Source organism: Girardinichthys multiradiatus, chromosome 21 (assembly GCF_021462225.1).
Source record: "Girardinichthys multiradiatus isolate DD_20200921_A chromosome 21, DD_fGirMul_XY1, whole genome shotgun sequence".
In the NCBI taxonomy this organism is placed as follows: Eukaryota; Metazoa; Chordata; class Actinopteri; order Cyprinodontiformes; family Goodeidae; genus Girardinichthys; species Girardinichthys multiradiatus.
The window spans coordinates 31,220,266-31,240,104 of NC_061813.1; the positions used below are offsets into that span (position 1 = coordinate 31,220,266).

General features: G+C 39.3%; 1 protein-coding gene across 1 annotated transcript in view; it reads left to right on the forward strand.

The window, feature by feature from the left end:
- The window catches only part of tmx3b (thioredoxin related transmembrane protein 3b), a 71,069-nt gene that overhangs the window by 35,419 nt on the left and 15,811 nt on the right, over window positions 1–19,839 (forward strand). The window contains exons 11-13 of the mRNA XM_047349943.1: window positions 6,435–6,492; window positions 6,723–6,776; window positions 10,645–10,701. Coding sequence (XP_047205899.1) covers window positions 6,435–6,492; window positions 6,723–6,776; window positions 10,645–10,701 — 169 coding nt within the window. The remainder of the gene's footprint in view (window positions 1–6,434; window positions 6,493–6,722; window positions 6,777–10,644; window positions 10,702–19,839) is intronic.

A 19,839-nucleotide genomic window follows, 5' to 3' on the forward strand; every position in this document is an offset into this window, starting at 1 on the left:
AAACGGTACAGATGACCAATTTAACTATTTATTTATTCAGCAAACACAGGCCTCGGCTGCGGGTGGGAGAACCGTACACAGTCACTTCAGAACTGGCTTCTCCTAATGCTGGTCACAAGATCGGTCACACACTGTTGTGGGCTGGTCACTCTGGCACCAACAGAATTCTTGAGGTAGTTTTTGATAAACCTTGCTCTTTGGGGTGAGTATTGATATCTTGGAGGATAGAGTTCAGTCTCTAAGACTTGAGACCTGGTATTGGCACTGGTTGCAGAATCTCATCTCCGTATCTTTCTGCATTTATATCCGCTCCAGTGTCGAAATTCATTGGTTTTCCAGCAACAAAGATATGCTACTCAAACACCATCCCACTGCCTCCATTAAAAGCTGTTTTGTATTGGAAAAGAGGATTTGGTGAGTTATTCATGGGTGCAGCCCATATACTCATCTCCGCTACTCAACCCACAAATGCATTTTCCTCACAAACGTGGTATCATTTTTAAGGGGAAACAAAGAAGCTTTCCAATTGTAAAAAGAATAGAATAGAATAGAAATAGTCTCTATTGTTACACAGCGGGGACATTCAGGTGTACCAACAGAGAAGTGATAGGCAAATGGAAGCATGTACACAAAGCCAAAAAATCTAAACATCAAAAGTAAAAATATGTCAGTGTTATTTTTGCTAGAGTCCGTCTGTCTCCCACCACCTGCACTGGATCGAGGGGGCATCCTGGCCAGCTCTGCCTTTTTGTTAGCAAGAAGCATTGTTACAACAAAAAACATCAGTATAAAACAAATGTTCTTACTTTTTTGTGCCATATATGTAATAAGTATGTATGCTCTCTGTGTGAATGAGAAACATATATATACAAATATATATATATATATATATATATATATATATATATATACAGGGGTTGGACAATGAAACTGAAACACCTGGTTTTAGACCACAATAATTTATTAGTATGGTGTAGGGCCTCCTTTTGTGGCCAATACAGCGTCAATTCATCTTGGGAATGACATATACAAGTCCTGCACAGTGGTCAGAGGGATTTTAAGCCATTCTTCTTGCAGGATAGTGGCCAGGTCACTACGTGATACTGGTGGAGGAAAACGTTTCCTGACTCGCTCCTCCAAAACACCCCAAAGTGGATCAATAATATTTAGATCTGGTGACTGTGCAGGCCATGGGAGATGTTCAACTTCACTTTCATGTTCATCAAACCAATCTTTCACCAGTCCTGCTGTGTGTATTGGTGCTTTCTCATCCTGATACACCGCACCACCTTCAGGATACAATGTTTGAACGATTGGATGCACATGGTCCTCAAGAATGGTTCGGTAGTCCTTGGCAGTCACAAGTATTGGGCCAAGGGAATGCCATGATATGGCAGCCCAAACCATCACTGATCCACCCCCATGCTTCACTCTGGGCATGCAACAGTCTGGGTGGTACGCTTCTTTGGGGCTTCTCCACACCGTAACTCTCCCGGATGTGGGGAAAACAGTAAAGATGGACTCATCAGAGAACAATACATGTTTCACATTGTCCACAGCCCAAGATTTGCGCTCCTTGCACCATTGAAACCGACGTTTGGCATTGGCATGAGTGACCAAAGGTTTGGCTATAGCAGCACGGCCATGTATATTGACCCTGTGGAGCTCCCGACGGACAGTTGTGGTGGAAACAGGAGAGTTGAGGTGCATATTTAATTCTGCCGTGATTTGGGCAGCCGTGGTTTTATGTTTTTTGGATACAATCTGGGTTAGCACCCAAACATCCCTTTCAGACAGCTTCCTCTTGCGTCCACAGTTAATCCTGTTGGATGTGGTTCGTCCTTCTTGGTGGTATGCTGACATTACCCTGGATACCGTGGCTCTTGATACATCACAAAGACTTGCTGTCTTGGTCACAGATGCGTCAGCAAGACGTGCACCAACAATTTATCCTCTTTTGAACTCTGGTATGTCACCCATAATGTTGTGTGCATTTCAATATTTTGAGCAAAACTGTGCTCTTACCCTGCTAGGCTTATGATTATTGATTAATTGCTATTCATCAAGAATTATAATTTAAAATCATAATTTAAAAAAAATTAATTTCTTAACCAAAAAATCATTACTTACAAATAGAAATCAGAGATGTCCTCTGGTGTTAGGATTATGGGCTCAAAGCTCTTTAATAATTACAAATTATTAACCAAAAGCACAAACTGTCACTGTTTATTCAACCAATTCACCGAAGGTGGAGGATTTTCGACCTTGTTTTGACAAATAAATCACTCTTGCACGAAATAAACACAAACGCTTCTCTTAATTATATATTTGAAGATTTATTGAAGCAGAATAATCCTGATATACCATTATTCTGGCCCAAAAGGGACTAAAATGACTACCTAACAATAATAATAAAAGAAAAACATATATGGGCATTTAGTGTCTATGAAGATCAAACCAGTAGTTTTATGGACAAAATGTGTAATTTGGGTTAAATGGAAAGAGAAGTCCTCCTGGTGCTGATGTCTCGATTGCAGCGATCAGCTGATAAAACGGTGGGGCCACGCCCCTTTAGCCACTAACAGCTGAACGCCCCAAATCTTGAACAAAGAGTCATAAAACTCTGAGGAGGGAACTCAGTGGAAAAACTCCAGCAATAAAACTGGAACAAAGAGTGGTCAAACCACGAGGTACAGACCACAGTTGCTTTGAATGGAAAACTTTTAAAAGTCCAACTTCTAACTCATGGCTGATTTGAGATCAGCTGGACAAAACATGAACCACGCACAATTCAGCAGCGCTTACGCAGCAAATCAAAACACAGCTCAGCATAACATAATTCAATCAGTATTGCATGCAACAAGTTAATATCTTAGATTAACTACTGGTGATCCTACATCACCTTAACTGCCTCATCCTGCCCAGACCTCTAAATGTACCTACCCGGTTTAATATGAAAAGAACGAAATTACTTTGATGTTGATATCTGCTCTCCACCGGTTGAGGATGGGATCAGGTCTGAAGAAAGAGTAGGGGAGGGGAGACCACACGTCCGTGATCAAATTAAAGAATAAAAACGGTAATTTCTCATCCGTCCAGGAGGGGGAAAGATGAACCGTTAGTCCCACCTGCGCCGGGTGTGGCGTGGTCTTCGATCGGTAAATAAATCTCCTGATCTTCTCCTATCAGACAGATTTCCAGCTTTCAAGCTCTTCTGGGAATGGCCTTGTGGAGCAAAGGTTCGCCTGCGAGCTTTTGTCTCTCCAGATATGCGCCTCCGTTGCGTCGTCCCGTGAGACACGCGGGAAATGGCAACGAAACTCTGCATCTCAGCCGGTTTATGCTCCCAGTGACGTCAGAGCTGCGACGTCTGTTGAGCTGCGCATGCCAAAATGTGCGACCAAAATGGAGGGCCCCAACAAAGTGCTTACAATTTGATGCTTTTCAGGCCATTTAAAGTTGCTTTCTTTCACCTTTAAGCCAGACGTCCTGCTTTTTAAACCTTTGCTATAACACCTTAATTGGATAAACATTGTTAGGCTGTTTAAGAATTTGCGGTTTTGATTCATGGGAATGTCTGAAGGAAGTTTAAAAAAGAAAAAGATGGCAGGAGCCCTGTTGCTAGTCTTTTCAACCGAGCATCACATTTCATGGGCTGCAGCTCAGTGGAGCTGCTGGGATGACATTTTATGCTTGAAATCCCCCCCCCCCCACACACACACACACACCACACACACACATCATAAGTCTTCCTGACACAGAACTCGGTACCCACATCTAAATACTGGCGTGACCCAAAAAATCAATGAAGAGCCTGAAAGTGTAATTTAGGTTTCTTTGAGTGCTAGGATTTAAAGGACATAGAGGCAGACAGGGGGATGAATTGGTTGCATACTGAAAGCAAAATATGTTTGGTAATATTAAAAAGCACTTTATGGTGCCGTGCACTGGAATATTGGAAGGTTATTTATCAGAAGCACAGACAAGCACAATAACAAAACAGAAGAATCAGAAAATGTGTATCCTTTGGCACGTATCAATTTTCATTTCCTCTCATGTTCCTACATTTGTCACATGAATCTCACATTTGCTGCATATTAATTCTGGATTTAAGTTCCAAACTGTTAATCATCAGCTGGGTAAATAATACAGTCACTAAACCAGTGATTTAAAAAGTGAGCTGGCTATAGTTTCTGAAGATGCTTTGGCAGATTTCGGGAGAAGAAAATGTGAGGTCTCTGATGGATGAATTAAATTAGATTACATCACCGAACGGGTCTTTAAGCTTGCAGCAGACGATCTTTTAACTTGATGGACTTGGGCGTTTACAAGTTCTTCAGAAATCCTCTCTGTTGCATTAAAACATGAAGCATGATCTCATTCTCATCCAGAACTTTTGATGTGAGAGATGATCAGAGCTTGGGCATTAAGAATCCAAAACATCTTGACCCGGGTGAAAATTAATTCATTCATAATGATGGAGGAGGTTGAATTGATTCTCAGTTTTCAAGATGGACCTGGAAAAAAAACAACCCTATGCTTTGTATTTGAGTGTTTGCTCTCCATCTCTGGGTCACAAATAACACCAAATATCATCCAGGGAGACTTGATAGCGGAGAGTACAGGACTGAAAAAGTGGTGAATATTAATAAATCTCTAAATGATATTGCAGAGGCATATTACACATTAACACTACAGAATGTCCTATGTAGAATTTATTTTTGATAAAAAATAAAACTTAAAAAGCAACAAAAAAAAAAACATCTTGACTTTCCATTACTGAGACGGTTGAAGATAAAGATGAAATGGCTCCATTAAGCTTTGTTCAACTGGGAGTGTGATGCAGGCTAAATGGTCTCTGAGTATCAAATTCTCAAATCTGGGATGGTCAAATAAAATTCGGGCCTATAAGTGATGTATTTCTTACCCCTTATAGACACTTAGGCTCAAAATTTGTCATACCCCTGGCCGATTTGGATTTGAAGAAGTTTTTTTTTCTGATATGACTATAATCACTAATCTGATATGACATGGAGTTCTCCCAAAGGGTACGAGGACAAAAGAACAAAGGGTATAATTGTTTGTGAAATGTTTGGTTCAACAAACAAATACAATCAATTTTACCATTTAAAAGAAGCAGCAATAAATTCATAAATAGATTGTCAACAATTGAAATAAAGTTGACAACTCAAAGCACAAAGTTCTTCTATAATATTAATGTCTAACTACATATTTTTTATTAAAATTTTCCATATGAGTAATTTTTCATTACAGCTGGAGATTTTATATTCATGCTAAGAAGCCTTCAGTGAGGACCGTAATAATCATGTTGCAGAGCTGCTTTATTTGTAACTATAATTGTGGTCTCTGAAGTGAAAAGTGAGACGCTTTATGATTTTGTCAACATTTGTACCTGTATTTTGCTGTGAAAACCTGCGATTGCTTAATGAGCTGCAAGCATTTCTAAGGACGTAGTTATCACACACAGAACTTTATAAACCAGGAGTAGATGTGTGAACACATGAGTGATTTAGATAATGAATATTGGGGTGTTTAGGTGATTTACTGTAGGAAGCGTTAGAAAAATAATGCATTTAAATCACTGAATAATATTTAAAACCTCTATATAAATAATTCATGAAAAAAGAATAGGTTGTTCCTTAACCTTAGAGAAAGTGTTTTCCGGATTAAAAGAAAGACCTTGATGTTTCAAAATCTCAGAACTCCTTCAAACAATCCACTGATGAATCATGTTTCTATGTTGATTATTCTAGGTCTGCAGAAAATTTAGCTGCAGCACCAGTGGATCCTGTTTACCTTGTTACGTTCTCAAAGACTGGTTACAGTTAATTATTCACATTCCCACTTGTGAAACTCCCATGAAGACAGGCGTACTGCTGGAGAAAAACACACACAAACTCAGCCATAAAGAATACTTTTTCTCTGCAAGTATTTATTACTTATTCCAGACTGTCCACTTTCTCTACACAACCTTTCTGCATCAGTGACCAGCAGGGGGCAGGCTGCCTCTCTCATCTCAATGCCAAGGGGCTTCCTGCCTCAAACCATAGCAGCTTAAATTAAATAGGAGACCTTTTTAAGTTGTGTAAGAGTTTAGTTTTTTCCTATGTGTCATGTCATGCGTCCCCACATCTATCTGTCTGTCCATACACTCACCCAGCAACGCCTTTCACCTGCACGTCCAACAACACGTTCATCCATAAAGTCTGAAATATCTGCTGTAAATCCTCTGTGAAGTATTCCAACCATACTTATATTAAATATTGTCTGTAAAAAAAATTATTTAAGAGAAGAAAGTAATTTTTGACAAAAACGTTGTGTAGGAACCCTCCTGCCAGAGAGTGTCTAACTGGTTTCTAATGGTCTTCTGTGATTTTTATTTTGTTTTATTTATTGTTGCTTTCCTCCCGCAGGCAAACTGGTGGCAATCGCGGTCATCGACGAGAAGGACCCCAAGGAGGAGAGCGGCAGGTAAAGAGGACACCGAAATTTAAAAGCACTGGCCTGTATAAACAAATGGTGCCCCACATTCTCCGCAATAGCTGCAATTGGGTGCGTGGCTTTCAAATAAAGATAAGACTGGCTGTTATTGTTTGGAGCTTCCCACAAATTGCAGCCAGCGGCTATAAATAAATAAAAAATAAAAGAAGGGATGGGCTCTGACTTATGTGGGTTTTCACTCTCTTCTCATTTGCTTTTAGATTAAAGACCTTGACGCAGCGGGTGGCGATGGAATACAGAGAACAGTTTAACAGGTGAAGCACAAAGTGACGACGAGGTCAGAGATGAAAATCCAATTTCTACGTTTATTTCAGGACGGTGTAGTCACTGGGGAGATGCTGCCAGTCTATTCACAAGCTAGTTTATGCTGTTGTCAGGGCATGTCTGTTTTTCTTTTCTTTTCTCTTTTTTTTTTTTTTTGTAGCAGTTCAGTAGAAAGGTAATTATGTGAAATGTCAGCTTCCAAATATAGGTGTTCTTTTCAGCTGTCAGTCACAGGCGCAGCTCAGCCTTTATTAATGCATAATTTTCTGTTTTTCCGCACAATAACAACTCTGTACCGGGCTGTTTATGTTGCGTGCTGCGCTGCTCGACCTGTTCTCATGCTGGAGCGGTACTCTGTAACAAGGCAAATAAAAACAAAGCGATGTATAATTTCAGAACAAGCTATTTTTGCTCCGAGTTGAGGGGAGAAGAGGCAGATTTTTAACAAAGGGCTGTCAAATGAAGGTGTTTTTTTTTATTTTTATTGAATGTGCACTGTGGGCTAATTTAAAGCACAGCTGGTGGGTCATCCTTTAGCTGAAGGATTCTGGTTAAAGCAGGAATGTACTGAATAAAGTACATTAAAGATATCCTCTTCAAACCGCCGTGATCAAAGCATTTCTGCCTCTCCAGGCATTCCCATTAGGACTGATTGAATTACTCAGATCCCTATCATCAATTATACCACTATCTGCCACACTACCTTGTGCTGTTTTTTTTTTTTTCCTCAAAGACATCTGAGTTTGAGTTTCCCCCCACTGAGATCAGAGGCGCCTGCAGGGTTCTGACATACCTAAACGGAGCTTGTAATTACAAGTCGCTTGTTGCGGTGTCGCCCCCGGTGGTAGGTGGAGGCAGTACCTGTTGATCACAGGAGGAGGCTGACATTTGAATGAGCCGATGCTGTTTGATGCAGTGTTGAGGTATTCAGCTCACCCACTATTTGTGGCGTTCGTTGCGCATGAGCAAACGGGACTCTGCTTCTCGTCAGTTGGTGGGCATGCATGTGTTGTAACGAATTACAGCACATGTTGCTTTGTCTTGGCTTTGATCTGCCAGCTGCTGCTAAAATTAAAAGCTTTATCGCAAAGTCACACAAACTAAGATCTCTGAGCCATAATTTCTATTTATAAAAGACGTTGGAAACCCCAAATTCCCAGTTTAAAGGCCATGAGACCCCTGGCAAACGCATTTCTTAAACCAGTACATTGTTTACAATTTTATGATGTTCAGATTATCCAAGAATATGTTTTTTTAGGATCTCTATTACATTGTTTTGCTTTCAGGCCCCATAACTACACAATGCTGGTTTTCCAATTTACTCTAACTGCTCTCATTTAGCTGTTTATGGTAGAAAAAATGGTTTTAAAGCTCAGTTCAAAACAGCAAAATAAATCAACTGAAAGCAGGATGCTTTTGGTATACAGGGAATGTGTTTTTGTGGAGTAAATGAGGGATGGATGGATGGATGGAGGGAGGTAGGGATGGGTGGATTGACTGGTTCTTGGATTAATGGTTTTACAAATTAATACATGGTTTGGATGGATAAATGGCAAGACAAATGGATAGATAGATAGATAGATAGATAGATAGATAGATAGATAGATAGATAGATAGATAGATAGATAGATAGATAGATAGATAGATAGATAGATATCTTGACATATAAGATATGTATTTTTTTTTTGTTGTTCCATATTTATCCAGACCTGGATAAAACATCAAATTGTATGCTTTTCCAGACTGTTTAGCAATCCTGGCTATATCGGAATCCTAAAGATGTTTATAAGTTGAAAAAACTTGCACACAGCTTCATAGCTTACCATTCAATTTTTTAATCACTAATCTGAATTAGCAACATTAATACAAACGATTTTAAGGATAGTAATTATATACTCATAAAGTAAAAGCTGAATAAACTTTTCTGACCTTTGGCCTATAAATTTGACAAAGTTTAGTAGCTTACGTGGCAGCAACCACAAAGCAAGTTTTTTACGATTAGCTTTATAGTCATTGGCTGTAAATGTTCATTTAAATGGTCCTTACTCATACAATAATTGTTTACATTGATGAGAGCTTTAATTCTCAAACATATTGTTTCACCTTAAATGATCATTTCTGGTAAATTGTAAGAGTATCTGCGTGCTTGTGCCTGAGATCTATTTTGAGCACATTAAAAACAAAGATTACCCAAAAAAGGATTTTTATTGAATTTATAAGCCCCCTTCCAACCAATGCCGTGCTCCCTCAGTTCGCCTTTGTTTTATTCACACTGTGCAATAGCGAAGCAGTGAAGCGAGCGTGTCCTTTCAAATATCTGTCCAGCATAAAAGAATCAGCGGCATGACATGTAACATGACAGCCTCTGTTTTTCAGCGTGGATTGTTCCACCATGCTGCCTCTCTACACATTTGTTGATTTGGTTCAGTAACACAGGTGGAACAATGTAACCTCCACCGAACACCTGAGTATTCTAGTTTAGAAAGTCAGCATATTCTGTTGAAGACACAACAAAATAAACGTTCCAGTAATTGTCTTACAGTTAGGAACACAGCTTATATTTTTTACTGTGGTACTTAGCTGGCAGTCACCAACTGTCAGCTGGTTCATCTCCAAGGGTTTTATTTTTTTCCATGGCTAATTAAGTCTAATACTAAGTGTTTTTACTTCAGTCATGCACACTGCTAGGTCTACTGTGTTCAAGTATATCTCAGAAAATTAGAAAAGGTTCACCATTTTTCAATTGAATAGACAAAGGTTCCTGATTGTAGTCAGCCTGGTTACAAGTTTCAACTTCTGAGGTAGTTGGAATACAGACTTACAGGTACATCTAAAAAAAGGTTGACTATTGTGAAAATGTTCAGAATGTGAAACTCATATCTTATATAGATTTATTACACATAGAGTGAAACAATCCTTGTAATTTTCACAATTACGGGTTACAGATAACGAAAACCCAAAATTTGGTCTCTCAGAAAATTGAAATATTAGGTGGCAAGCTTCTATTAAAGAAGTAAAAATGAAAGGTTATTTCCTTTCCATGTCATTGTTGCATTTCCTCACTTCTGTCGCTCTTGAGATGTAGATAATTTTCCAGCTCATTCGGATCCATATCTCATTTTCCAGAGCAGGCTTTTATTTTATGACGAGTTTTATTCCCAGTCTGGTTTGCTATTGTCAGTATGATTACCTCAAACATTGACTGAGGGCTTTTTTTTCCCTTTTTTTGCCTCCACAAAATGTATTATATTGTTCAGTCTAATAATCATGCCATTCGTAGAAGCAGATGTGGTATTGTTTAGCACCCAGGAGATGATCGTCCTATATGTAGCAATGATTCAAAATGAATAGAATGTATGTGTGTAGGCCGTCGTAATCAGTCATTCGGCCGAAGTCACCGGCTTCTCTTTTCCTGTGCAGCTCTCCCCAACCATTCCCTGGTCTGCTCACAATGTGCTCTTCTCAGACATAGTGCAGTACAATGAGGTACAAATTGAATTCCTCCTCCTTCCTTATCATTTAGATAAATAACCCAAGTCTTTTCTGTGGCGAAGGAGATGAGGAGAAGCAGGGGGACGGCACAGAATGGAGCTTTGGGGATGTTTTCTTTTTTTTCTTCCCTCCCATAGTGCCAAAGCGTTCTTATGTTTTCAGCAGCGGGAACATGATGGTACTTTTAACGAAGTTTTCTATTTGTGTGATATTGTGCATTGAAAATACTGTCCTGGTTTGTGCTAATAATATACAGCCCACAGAGACAGGAGATAGAGTTCATTTTACCCCCTTTTATTTATTTATTTATTTTTTGCTCATAACAATTTTTTTTTTTCATGCCTCTGATTGTTCTTGCATCTCCAGAGACTTCCAGTTTGGCCACATGGATGGAAACGACTACATTAACAGCCTCATCATGGGGTGAGTGTCGCACTTCCATCTTCCTTCTCTCTTTTTCCTGTCACCGTCCTCTCTTTCAGCCTCATGTTACCTTCTGTCAGCCACTTTCCTACGTCTGCAGCGGCTTGGAATGCCGGTCTTTGCCATTAAGAATGCTCTCTGTTGAGGATAAGTCAATTGCACAGAAATGCTGTCGTTTTTGCTACCACAGCTTTTTAGGCATCTTGAACCATCTGTCATCCGTCCCTGGTGCTCAAAAAAACATAAAAGATGCACACGGTGCTGTAGATATGCATGTGACAGGCCCATGTAGTGGGAAGATCTATTTAAGGAATTGAAGCAAAAGCTTCCAAATTACACCTGGTTTTTTTTTTTTGTGATGTGCATTTGCATTTAGCCCCCTTCACTATGGTATCCCTAAATAAAATTCAGTGCAACAAATTTAATCTCAGTATAAATACAGCTGTTCTGTGAAGGCCTCAGAGGTTTGTGAGAGAACACTAGTAGTAGCTCTTCTTTTCATTATATGTCATATACAACAAAATGACAAGTTCTATGTCCTTATTGCACAACAATTAAGAAAAAAGTAATAAAAAAATACATAAGTAATGAGTAATGATGATAAAACAGAAACGAAACAAAACAACCTTAAAAACACAGTATTGCATAATATCTTTTATAATTTTATTCAAGATTCGAGATTCTTTATTGTCATTATGTCACCATAATGAAATTTTGCTGAGACCCAGCTCCAAACATACACATATATATACTTATTGTCGGTCAAACGTTTTAGCCTTTCTTTTTTAATGGTTTTCTTTCTGTTTATGACTATTTACATTTTACTGAGATTCTCACTGAAGGCATCAAAAATGTGAATGAACACATATGGAATTATGTAGAACTTTATTATGTTTTTATTTTTTATTTTAGATTCCTTAAAGTAGCCGCCCTTTCAGGACTCTTTGGAAAACTATTTCAGGTGACCACCTCATGAAGCTCATGGAGAGAATACCAAAAGAGCAAAACAGTAATCAAAGCAAAGGGTGGCTATTTTGAAGAATCTAAAATATAAAAATGTTTAGAGTGATTACACACTTCTTGTTTACTGCATAATTCCATGTGTGTTCAGTCACAGTTTTGTTTCCGTTGGTGAGAATTTACAATGTAAATAGTCGTGAAAATAAAGACACCCATTAAGTGAGAAAGTGTAGCTAAAACGTTTGACCGGACTGGCTGGGTAAGGAGAGGATTAATGAGAGAAGCAGCCAAATTGCTTATGGTGACTCTGGAGGAGCTGCAGACATCAACATCTTAGGTGGAATAATATGTCAACAGGACAATTATTAGTTGTGCGATCCGCAAATCTGGCCTTTATGGAAAATAAGAAGCCTGCTGTTAGAAGTTAAAAGTGCCATCTGGTAGAGACATTTCCCCAAAGACACGCAGCTATAATTGCTGTGAAAGGTGATGACGTTCTCCTCGCATAGCCTGTCAGTTTTTAGGAATGTCAGAGTAAAGAGGCCTGAATACAAATAGACCCCACACTTCTTTCTCCTACTCAAAAATATGCACTATTGTATAACATCCACATAAACTACATTGAAGTGTGTGGTTGTAATACCAGGCACTGTATCAGTAGATTAAATCTATGGTGGTCTTACATTTCATATTTTTGCCACACAGCAGCGGTAGTAATGAATAGCAGCTTTTTACCCAATCTGGGTCCGTCTGTTAGGGTGTCATGATCTGAGAGACCCTCCATCTGACATGCCACACTTTTTAATTAGACTCAGCCCTACAAGTGTTACAGACCAGCAGGGCTGCAGCGATCGCTTGTCTGTTTTGTGTCAAGTAACTTCTAGTGCCTTGTTATGTGTGTCTGTTTAATTTAGTGTAAGAGCTTGCATGCGTAATGGGTCCGCTGCAGGATGTTATTTTAATTTGAGCATGTTATTGTTTGTAGGAGAGAGATTATAGCAGCCGTGCTCTCCTAAGTCCTGTGTAATTAAGTCAGCGATTCAGCGAACATTGTAGACTGTAGATTCAAAATGTGCCCAAATCCAACCGACACAGTCCCGGCACTCCTAAAATTAAACAGGAAGTAAGTATATTTAGGGATAAAAGGGATGATTAGTGTTTCTAGTTTTGAATGGGAACATGCAGCATGCACAATACAGGGTTTCATGACATGGAATATGGCTGCTGCAGCGCAGGATTAATTCCCCTCTTTTGAGGAATGAAATCCTGGCCTGTCCACCAATCCTTTCCCTTAGGAGGATCATGGAAATAAATCTGACGGCTTTTTATCTCTCTTTCTGTCATTGCTGTGATCACTGTCTGGCAGCAGTCTGTCTCTCACTAAAGGCGACCCCAGCTTTCATTAGGGGCACATAAACACCCACGGATACACACATATATACAACAAGCACCACTTGAAGTCTCGAGGGCATCTTTGGGTTTGTTTTAATATAGGATTATTGCTAACACCTTAGATTGAAAAAGTAAAGTAAAATAAAAAGTAAAGACATGAGAGCTTCTATGTGGTAGTTGGACTTTTTATCAGAGATTTGAATCATTGGAGTGGGTGCAAAAACTTAAAACCAGCCAGTATAAAAGAAGAACTTCTGCTTGAATGTGATTATTTATTGCTGCTGTTAGGTTTGGGCTGGTTTCATCAACAACCTTGTTACTTGTACATCTCCAATTTTGTAAAATTCACACGCAAAGTGGAAGTGGTGGTCACCAAACAGGAAGAGAGGTCAGATCTCAAAGCACGCCTGTTTCTGCAAGCATATTCACAGTTGAATATGTATAATATAAATATAATGAATAAATAAAATAAAAAACATGCAAAAACTTGTTTGTATAAATGCACACATTTCCACTAGCTTATTGAAGCAGCCTCTGTTTTAGTTCCAGCATTGTCTTCTTGAGCTCATGCCTACCATTAGTTATATTGAATCTGCATGACCTGGGGTTTTACTGATCTTTCCATGTTTGTATCTTTTAGCTAAAGCCGGAGTTTGCACAAAGGCTACAAAGATCAGATGTTCTTACTTTAAAAAAAAGTATCAGTCAGGAGAGGGATGTAAAAAGTTCCACAGCATAATTTTATATACCACGGCACAGGGAGGACAACCTGCCATAACTGAAGAAATTATAGGACAGCAGTGAAATTAAAAAAACTGGACTTATCTCCCAAAATATTAGAAACTGGTCAAAATACTGACAGTAACACTGAAGAGATGCAGGAATTTCCAACTTCTTGTGCCCCAAGCAATCTCGTGTTTTCTCCATATGTTTAAGCCTCGGAGAAGAGGTTGCAAGGCAGGAACCTTTTCCTCCAAAGAAAAGATTCAGATGTGACTAAAATGTCCCAAAACCTTGTGTGTTTGGCAGAAAAGCAACATTGATGCTCTGGGGTTACTTTTCTTCAGATAGAGCCTATTTTTTTTGTCGAGGTGGATGAAATTCTGAATCTTTTTCAAACACCAATCAGTTTTGCCCGTAAAGTTTCAGTTGTCCTCTAAAAAAGCTAAAGTGGACGTGGGATTTTATTTTTCAGCATTATAATTCAATTCAGTTTTATATATACAGGTCCTTCTCAAAATATTAGCATATTGTGATAAAGTTCATTATTTTCCATAATGTCATGATGAAAATTTAACATTCATATATTTTAGATTCATTGCACACTAACTGAAATATTTCAGGTCTTTTATTGTCTTAATACAGATGATTGTGGCATACAGCTCATGAAAACCCAAAATTCCTATCTCACAAAATTAGCATATTTCATCCGACCAATAAAAGAAAAGTGTTTTTAATATAAAAAACGTCAACCTTCAAATAATCATGTACAGTTATGCACTCAATACTTGGTCGGGAATCCTTTGGCAGAAATGACTGCTTCAATGCGGCGTGGCATGGAGGCAATCAGCCTGTGGCACTGCCGAGGTCTTATGGAGGCCCAGTATGCTTCGATAGCGGCCTTTAGCTCATCCAGAGTGTTGGGTCTTGAGTCTCTCAACGTTCTCTTCACAATATCCCACAGATTCTCTATGGGGTTCAGGTCAGGAGAGTTGGCAGCCCAATTGAGCACAGTGATACCATGGTCAGTAAACCATTTGCCAGTGGTTTTGGCACTGTGAGCAGGTGCCAGGTCGTGCTGAAAAATGAAATCTTCATCCCCATAAAGCTTTTCAGCAGATGGAAGCATGAAGTGCTCCAAAATCTCCTGATAGCTAGCTGCATTGACCCTGCCCTTGATAAAACACCGTGGACCAACACCAGCAGCTGACACGGCACCCCAGACCATCACTGGACTTCTGGCATTTTGGCATTTCCTTCTCCCCAGTCTTCCTCCAGACTCTGGCACCTTAATTTCCGAATGACATGCAGAATTTGCTTTCATCCGAAAAAAGTACTTTGGACCACTGAGCAACAGTCCAGTGCTGCTTCTCTGTAGCCCAGGTCAGGCGCTTCTGCCGCTGTTTCTGGTTCAAAAGTGGCTTGACCTGGGGAATGCGGCACCTGTAGCCCATTTCCTGCACACGCCTGTGCACGGTGGCTCTGGATGTTTCTACTCCAGACTCAGTCCACTGCTTCCGCAGGTCCCCCAAGGTCTGGAATCGGCCCTTCTCCACAATCTTCCTCAGGGTCCGGTCACCTCTTCTCGTTGTGCAGCGTTTTCTGCCACACTTTTTCCTTCCCACAGACTTCCCACTGAGGTGCCTTGATACAGCACTCTGGGAACAGCCTATTCGTTCAGAAATGTCTTTCTGTGTCTTACCCTCTTGCTTGAGGGTGTCAATAGTGGCCTTCTGGACAGCAGTCAGGTCGGCAGTCTTACCCATGATTGGGGTTTTGAGTGATGAACCAGGCTGGGAGTTTTAAAGGCCTCAGGAATCTTTTGCAGGTGTTTAGAGTTAACTCGTTGATTCAGATGATTAGGTTCATAGCTCGTTTAGAGACCCTTTTAATGATATGCTAATTTTGTGAGATAGGAATTTTGGGTTTTCATGAGCTGTATGCCAAAATCATCCGTATTAAGACAATAAAAGACCTGAAATATTTCAGTTAGTGTGCAATGAATCTAAAATATATGAATGTTAAATTTTCATCATTACATTATGGAAAATAATGAACTTTATCACAATATGCTAATATTTTGAGAAGGACCTGTATAGCGCCAATTCACAACACATGTTGTCTCAAAGCACTTCACAACAGTCAGGTTCATACATTCCAATTAATACTAACCATTGAACAGTGCAGTCGGAGTTAGCTTTTTATTCAAATTGGATAAAGGCCAGGTGTAGCTTCTAGAAAGAGAAAAGAGAGAACAAAGTTAAAAGCTGAAATAACAGCAAATAATGAAAAATTGGAGAGTAGTGTGAGAATGTAGCGAAGAGGGTGAAAGTGGTCATTATGTACTCCAGCAGCCTAAGCCTATAGCAGCATAACTACACAGATAGTTTCAGTTCAGATTATTTAGTTAAACGGCGCTTATTTACAACAATGTCGTCTCAAGGAACCCCACAAAGGGTCCCACTGATGGTCATTGTTATACTAAAAACCACAAGGATTGGGATACCTCCCTCTGTCAGACTGATTATAACCATTGGAAAAGAGAAAGGGTCATACAGGTAGCAGAAATGGAGGGTGTGTTTGCACCTCAACCATAACTGAGCCGCTTTAGGCTAAACCTGACTCCCCCTTACTCCAACTAACAGGGAGGGAACCTTCCTCCCTCCCTGATAAACTAAGCCACTCTAACTATAAGCTTTATCAAAAAGGAGTTTTAAGCCTAGCCTTAAAAGTAGACAGGGTGTCTGCCTCACTTACTAAAACTGGAAGCTGGTTCCACAGGAGAGGAGCCTGATAACTAAAGGATCTGCCTCCCATTCTACTTCTAGAGATTCTAGGAACCACCAGTAAACCTGCAGTCTGACAACGAAGTGCTCTGTTAGGAACGTATGGAACAATCAGATCTCTGATGTATGATGGAGCTAAATCATTAAGGGCTTTATATGTGAGGAGGAGAATTTTAAATTCTATTCTGGATTTAACAGGGAGCCAATGAAGGGAAGCTAAAGTAGGGGAAATATGATCTCTCTTTTTAATTTTCATCAGAACTCTTGCTGCAGCATTTTGAATCAGCTGAAGGCTTTTAACTGCATTTTGTGGACATCCTGATGGTAAAGAATTACAATAGTCCAGCCTTGACGTAACAAATGCATGGACTAGTTTTTCAGCGTCACTCCTGGATAGGATATTTCTAATTTTGGCAATGTTCCAGAGATGAAAGAAGGAAATCCTAGAAACTTGTTTAATATGGGATTTAAATTACATGTCCTGGTCAAAAATAACACCAAGGTTTTTTACTTTATTACCGGAGGTCAATTTAATGCCATCCAGGTTAAGTGATTGACTAAGCAGTTTCTTTTTTAAAGACTCCGGTCGAAAGACGACAACTTCTGTCTTGTCTGAATTTAGAAGCAAATAATTTAAAGTAATCCAAGTTTTTATATCTTCAAGACATGCTTGTAGTCTATCTAACTGGTTGGGTTCATCAGGATTTATGGATAAGTAAAGCTGAGTATCATCAGCGTAACAGTGAAAATTTATTCTATGTTGCCTGATAATTTGACCTATTGGAAGCATGTATATAGTAAAGAGAAGTGGCCCAAGTACTGAACCCTGTGGTACTCCACAATTAACCCTGGAGTTTAAAGATGATTTATCATTTACATGAACAAACTGGAATCTGTCAGACAAATAAGATTTAAACCAGCCTAGCGCTGTTCCCCTGATCCCTACAGCATATTCCAGCCTTTTTAAGAGAATATTGTGATTGACTGTATCAAATGCAGCACTGAGATCTAACAGAACCAGAACAGACACAAGTCCATTATCTGAGGCCATACGAATATCATTAGTGACTTTCAGCAGAGCTGTTTCAGTGCTATGATGAGCTCTGAAACCTGACTGAAACTCTTCAAACAGGTCATTGCTGTATAAATGCTCACACATTTGATTAGCAACTATTTTCTCAAGAATTTTAGATAAGAATGGAAGATTGGATATAGGTCTGTAATTTTTCAAGTCATCTCGATCAAGCGAAGGTTTCTTAAGTAAAGGTTTAATTACAGCTACATTTAAAAGCTTGTGGTTCTGATCCATTTACTAAGGATAAATTAATCATATCTAAAATGGGGCTGGTAATCAGAGGGAACACTTCCTTAAATAATTTGGTTGGGATTGGGTCTAACATACAAGTTGAAGGTTTAGATGAAGCTAATATTTCTGATAACTCAGGAAGCTTCACAGGATCAAAACAGTCCAAACACAACTCAGGTTCTGCAGTTATTTCCAATGTTGTCTCACTTGCTGAGGATGAAGTAATCATCTTCAGGAGTATGTCAAATATTTTCTTTTTAATACAATCAATTTTATTTAAGAATAATCCCATAAAGTCATGACTGCTAAGAGCTAAGGGAATGGATGGCTCAACAGAGCTATGACTCTGTGTAAGTTTAGCAACTGTACTAAAGAGAAACCTAGGATTATTCTTGTTCTCTTCTATTAATGATGAGAAATAAGCTGTTCTAGCTTGGTGAAGTGTCTTTTTATACAACAGTAGGCTATTTTTCCAGATTAAGTAGGAATCCTCTAGGTGTGTAGAGTGCCATTTTCTCTCCAATTTTCTAACATTGTGTTTTAAAGTATGCAGCTCTGAATTAAACCAAGGAGCTAGCTTCCTATGAATAATTACCTTCTTTTTCAAGGGGACTGCATTGTCTAATGCACCACGCAATGATGAAGTAACACTATGAACAAGATAATCAATTTATGAAGGGGAAGAAACAGAATTCATTATAATGAATCCAATGTATCCAAATCAACAGTAGAAGGATTACATGAGAGGAAAATTACAATCTTAGTAGCACCTAGCAAGAGTCCAAAACTATTTTTTTCAGAACATCTCTGTCATTCAGTTTATTTGCTTCTAATAGATTTTCCAGATGAATTGTTGAGGATAAATGCGGAAAAAGTTGAGAAATGACTTACAATAGTAGACTTTTAAGGGCTGCCGTAGTATGAAGCAGCCATTTTGGAAAAGGAGTGACTTCTGTTACTAGGCATGTCCCTTCATCATCACTGCGAACCCCCTGTAGTCCCACTTAGAGGCATAAAGGCTAATCCATGTTTAGTTTAAATGAAGGCCATCTGTTGGAGTAGGGTGTATGTTCAGTGAAAATATGCATTCATTATGTCTGTGTGTTTGTGTGGTTGCAGCTCTCAGTTGGACAGAGTAGTGAAGTGTTCATGACTCCACCACATGGGCATGTGTGTTTGCGCTCTGGATCTCAGCTGGGTGGTGGATTGGGACATTGATGGATATGTGTGAGCATGCGTGCAATTTGTTGTTGGGTTGATTACCACCGCAGGGATGTGAGGTGGCAGCACAGTGATGGACTGTTTGTGTGTGTGTGTGTGTGTGTGTGTGTGTGTGTGTGCATCTAAGCACCAGCATACCTTATCTAACCTGGGCTTTGGTGCTCCACAAGATGTGTGGTAAAGGGATTAGTTGCTTTATGACCTTATTCCTTATCTCACAAGGATTTATAATGCCTCTGCCGATTTGTGGAGATTAGGCAGCTCAGGGGTGTAAAGTGAAGGTTACTGTTTAGTCCTCAGCTAAACTAAAGATGAGTGGACCACGGGGTCTCAGGATAGGCAGAGGGGCTTCCCTTGTGGATGCCCTGTGATTTACTGGAAGGGTTTTTTAAATCAATCGCGTTCCAGTGCTAGACCAGGGCTGGTGTAGGAGCCAGGACCAAAGTGGTTCTGTAAAAGTGCAGGTTAGAACTAGTTAGCTACCTCACTGTAGAAACCTAACACCAAGCCCCCTTATTGTCACTAGAAACATGATAATGTTAATTTGACTTGTTGAAGCATAGTATTATTTTTCTTTCTATTCTAAACTATATTGATTAAATGAAACAAAAAAAGAAACTAACTTAAGATATTTAATCTTGGTCCTAGTTGCTTGGTAGTCACATGAATTTGAAAACTGGATATGCACTCTAAGGGATAACAAGCGGGAATACTCCCCCGAGATTTTGTTTTAAGGAAATACAATTTAGATAA